This window comes from Babylonia areolata, chromosome 25, assembly GCF_041734735.1.
Source record: "Babylonia areolata isolate BAREFJ2019XMU chromosome 25, ASM4173473v1, whole genome shotgun sequence".
Lineage (NCBI taxonomy): Eukaryota > Metazoa > Mollusca > Gastropoda > Neogastropoda > Buccinidae > Babylonia > Babylonia areolata.
Genome location: NC_134900.1, coordinates 36391800 through 36396950, shown reverse-complemented (window position 1 = coordinate 36396950; position 5151 = coordinate 36391800). Strand labels below are relative to the sequence as shown.

General features: G+C 43.1%; 1 protein-coding gene across 4 annotated transcripts in view; it reads left to right on the top strand.

Annotated features, from left to right (window-relative positions):
• Positions 1–742: 742 nt before the first annotated feature.
• Positions 743–5151, top strand: part of LOC143299646 (eukaryotic translation initiation factor 4E type 3-like) — a 15522-nt gene continuing 11113 nt past the window's right edge. For 3 of the 4 annotated variants that reach the window (XR_013057551.1, XR_013057550.1, XM_076612954.1), the window contains exons 1-2: positions 743–902; positions 4787–4859. Coding sequence is in view for 2 of the 4 variants with exons in the window: in XM_076612954.1 (XP_076469069.1) it covers positions 760–902; positions 4787–4859 (216 nt within the window). In the remaining 2 variants the exon portion in view is untranslated. The remainder of the gene's footprint in view (positions 903–4786; positions 4860–5151) is intronic. The other variant, XM_076612955.1, reaches the window with a different exon arrangement.

Below are 5151 nucleotides of genomic sequence, written 5' to 3'. Positions count from 1 at the left end.
AAAAGCTTCGGAAGTATTTGTGTGTGTCAAGTTAGCGCGTGTGTGCATCAGTGACCATAAGCCTCCCAGTCCGTGTACGGTGTGTGTGGCGATTTGCGCGCGTGTGTGTGTCACCAGCTGAGTGTCAGTGTGTGTGTGTGTGTCATGTGTCAGTGTGCTGTGAGTGCGTGTGTGTGTGTGTGTCAGTGTGTCAGTCAGGTGTGTGTGTGTGTGTGTGTGTCAGTGTCACTGTCTGGATGGAGAAATGCAAACAAGTTGAACGTGCATGAATGCGTGCGTGCCCAGTACGTGTGTGTGTGTGTGTGTGTGTGTGTGTGTGTGTGTGTGTGTGTGTGTGTGTGTGTGTGTGTGTGCCGTGTCTGTGTCTCTGTATGTCTTACTGTCTGGATGGAGAAGTGCAAACCAATTGAACGTGCATGCACGTGTGTGTCTGCACGTGTGTGTGTCTGTGTGTGTAAGTGACGTGAGAGAGAGGGAGATAGGCAGGCAAACAGACAGAGAACCTGATTAATGTTTTTCTTTTGTTTTTGTTGATGAAATAAAGAAAGAATAATAATAAAAAACGAAATAATGAAATAATGTTTTTCAAGTTTCCCATCGCATGTATCATTCTGAGATTGCCTACGGCCTCGGTCAGGGTCGGTAAGCTCCATTTTTAGAGCATTGAACTTTGACTTGGAGAAGAAATGAGCTCCCCCTCCTCTCGCGATCCAATCACCACTCTTGGAGTTGTCATGTGACAAGGTCATCCGGTCCAACATGGCAGAATCAGCTGCAGCTGATGCGATGGAAGGAGAAAACGAACGTCCAGACAGCCCAGATCTTAACAAGGTTATAGATAAAATCATAGCGTTTGATATTGGTATCCCTCTAAAAACACCGTGGACATTTTGGTTTGACAGGTAAATATTGTCATTAGACGCTTTTTTTCTTTTTTTTTTCATGAGTCGTATGCTTTTGGGTTCTGCTTTTGTTTTGGTTTGCATCCTCTGAGCTTGTCTCAAATCGTTTTTGAGAATGAGAGCTGAAATTGCTGCCAGTGTCGATTTGAGATGCGTGTCATTTCCTGAAAATCCGTGTTAGCATTTGACAGGAATGAAAAGGATGTCTGCAGTCTCGGCTTCCTGGCACAAAGCCAGTAATGACCTCGTTGTGGTGAGGAGGAAGGGGGCGGGGGAGGGTTTTTTTGGGGTTTTTTTTTTAACACATGGACAACAACAGGTCAAATGTGCTGACCCACTCAGACATACAGGGACAGTTGTCTTCTTCACACTGTGATGAATGGGACACTGAAACAAACGGATTAACACATTTTCAGGTGAAGTCAAGTTGTTATAATTAGCTGTGACGAAAATGAACAAAGTATGTGTTCAGTTTCAGTTCATTTTCAAGGTGGTTTCAAAGCATGCAGATCGATCAATTCATATAACTACATCACATCTAAACTCTTACTGATATCACACAGTCTTTGTTTTTTCAGTCAATTTTTATACCTTTTTCCCTGTTCAGTCTGGGGTGCTGATTTGTGACATAGTCACTGAGTCAGTGTATGTTTTGAATATGGTTTAATTTTATAATTTGTCACAGTGTTCTTGTAAAATTCTAATTTAGATGAACCGTTTTGTTTCAGTTTCCAAAATTTTACTTATATTTTCATTTTCAGCATGAATATGGGACAGCATACTTGAATCGAAAAGTGAACTGATTTTTCCATACATGATCTATTCCAGCACTAATTAATACATTTCTTATGAAAATTAGCCAATGAAAATTTTCGTTTGTTTTACGATGAATGCATTTATAGGTTGTGTATACAAGTGAATTTTGACGAAGCTTTTATATATGTATCCAGTAGCCAGTAGTTCCTTGACATATCATTTTCATGCTAGTATGGAATCTTCCTAATTTTCCTAAAACTGGTAGAACCATTGCTCTTTTATGTACCCCAAGCAGTTGTATACAAAACTTGACATGAAGTCTTTCATGTGGAAATTTGTTGAAAAGATAATTACTGAATAATTTGAATAAATCAAATGATACATGTATCTCTTGCAACATCATATGGAAACGAAACTTCTGTTCCATATGTTGCATTAAAGTATCATATAACTGACACATGATATCTATGTTGGTATTTGTATTACGAAATGGGTATATGTTTTTTGGACGGTGGGTATGTGTGTGTTGGATGGTGGGTATGTCTGTGTTTGAGGGTGGAAATGTGTGTGTTGGATGGTCAGTATGTGTGTGTTGAGTGGTTTGTGTGTTGAATTGTGGGTATGTGTGCACTGGAGGGTGAGTTTGTGTGTGTTGGAGGGTGGTATGAGTGTGTTAGAGGGTGGGTATTAGTGTGTTTGAGGATTGGTATTAGTGTGTTGGATGGTTCGTATGCGTGTATTGGACTTGTTGGTATTTGATTGTGCGTTGGATGGTGGGTATGTGTGTTGGAGGGTTGATGTATATATGTGTTGAAGGGTGGGGGGGTGTTTTGGAGGGTTGGCATGTGTGTTTTGGAGGGTTGGTATGTGTATGTTGGAGTTTGGGTATGCGTGCATTGAATGGTTGGTATACGTGTGTGTGTATGTTAGAGAATGTTGCGTGTTGTAGGGTGTGTGTGTGTCTCTTAGAGGGTTAGTATTTGCATGTGTGTGTCTGTTTGCATGTCTCAGAAGGTGGATACGTGTGTGAGTCGGAAGGTGAGTATCAGTATGTGTCACTGTGTCTTGAATGGTTGGTATGGGTCTGTTGGATGGTTGGTATGTGTGTGTTGGACAGTAGGCATGTCTTCAAGTCGCAAGGTGAGTATGTGTACATTGGAGGGTGGGTATATGTGTTTTGTAGGATGGGTATGTGTGTGTTAGAGGGTTGATATTTGTGTATGTTAGACAGTGGGTATGTGAGTTGGTAGGTGAGTATGAGTAAGTGTTGGATGGTTGGTATGTGTGTGTTGGATGGTTGGTATGCATGTGTTGGATGTTTGGTATGTATGTGTTAATGGTTGGTATGTGTGTGTTAAATGGTTAGTATGTGTGTGTTTGAGGGTTGGTGTGTGTGCGTTAGAGGGTGGGGATAGGTGTTGGAGGGTGGATATGTGTGTGTTGGATGGTGGGAATGTGTGTGTATTGGAGAGTGGGAATGTGTGTGCTGGAGGGTGGGTATGTGTAAGGTGTGTATGTGTGTGTTGGAGGGTGGGTGTGTGTAAGGTGGGTATGTCTGTGCTGGAGGGTGGGTGTGTGTAAGGTAGGTATGTGTGTGCTGGAGGGTGGGTATGTGTAAGGTGGGTATGTGTGTGTTGGAGGGTGGGTGTGTGTAAGGTGGGTATGTGTGTGTTGGAGAGTGGGTATGTGTAAGGTGGGTATGTGTGTGTTGGAGGGTGGGTATGTGTAAGGTGGGTATGTGTGTGTTGGAGGGTGGGTATGTGTAAGGTGGGTATGTGTGTGTTGGAGGGTGGGTATGTGTAAGGTGGGTATGTGTGTGCTGGAGGGTAGGTATGTGTAAGGTGGGTATGTATGTGCTGGAGGGTGGGTATGTGTAGGGTGGGTATGTGTGTGCTGGAGAGTGGGTATGTGTAAGGTGGGTATGTGTGTGTTGGAGGGTGGGTATGTGTAAGGTGGGTATGTGTGTGCTGGAGGGTGGGTATGTGTAAGGTGTGTATGTGTGTGTTGGAGGGTGGGTGTGTGTAAGGTGGGTATGTCTGTGCTGGAGGGTGGGTGTGTGTAAGGTAGGTATGTGTGTGCTGGAGAGTGGGTATGTCTAAGGTGGGTATATGTGTGTGTTTGAGGGTGGGTGTGTGTAAGGTAGGTATGTGTGTGCTGGAGAGTGGGTATGTCTAAGGTGGGTATATGTGTGTGTTTGAGGGTTAATATGTGTGTGTGTTAGAGGGAGGGTATGTGTGTGCTGTGTAGTTGGTATTTGCGTGTTGAATTGGAGGGTGTGTATGTGTGTGTTGCAGGGTTGGTATTTGTTGGAAGGTTGATATGTGTGTTGAAGGGGGTGTGTGTGTGTGTGTTTTAGAGAATTGGTATATGTGTATAAGAGGGTTGTTATGTGTGGGTTGGACAGAGGGCATGTTTGCAAGTCAGAAGGTGAGTATTTGTGTGTTGAAAGGCTGGTGTGTGTGCGTTGGAGTGTGCATTGGAAGGTGGGTATGTGTGCATTGGAGGGTTAGTATGAGAGTGTTGAATGGTTGGTATGTGTTTAGGCCGGTGGGTTTGTGTGTGTGTCGGAAGGTGAGTATGTGTTTTTTGGATAGTAGGTATGTATGTGTTGTAGGGTGGGCATGTGTCTCTCAGAGGGTTGGTATTTGCATGCATGTGTTTTTGTTTGTCTCAGAAAATGGGTATGTGTGTGAGTCTGAAGATGTGTGTGTTTTGAATGGTTGGAATGGGTCAGTTGGACAGTTGGTATGTTTGTGTGTTGGACAGTGTGTATGTCTGTGAGTTGGAAGGTGAGTATGTGTGTGTTGGAGGGTGGGTATGTGTGTGTTGTGGGGTGAGTATGCATATTAGATGGTTGACATTTGTGTATGTTGGACAGTGGGTGAGTTGGAAGGTGTGTGTACACTGGATGGTGGCTATATGTGTGTTATAAAGTGTTTATTAATATATGTTGTAGGGTGGGTATGTGTGTGTTAGAGGATTTGTCTGTCTATCTTAGTATCTATACACATATTTATACACATACACATTTATGATATATGACTGGACAGTAATGATTTCTAGACATGAAAATTGTGGGTTGAAACGAATGAAACTTGGGTGCTTGAGGAATTCATGTTTACTTTCAGGGCAATACGGGGCACTTCAGCTGCTGAGTATGAGGCCACACTGAAGAAAGTACAGACTGTCAACACTGTTCAGGTAGATTCTGTGGTGTGATTGTTACACTTTACAGGTAGGTGTTGTGGTGTTATTGTTACACTGTACAGGTAGACACTGTGGTGTGACTGTTACACTGTACAGGTAGACACTGTGGTGTGACTGTTACACTGTACAGGTAGACACTGTGGTGTAAATATTACACTGTACAGGTAGACACTGTGGTGTGATTGTTACACTGTACAGGTAGACAGTGTGGTGTAAATGTTACACTGTACAGGTAGACACTGTGGTGTGACTGTTACACTGTACAGGTAGACACTGTGGTGTAAAT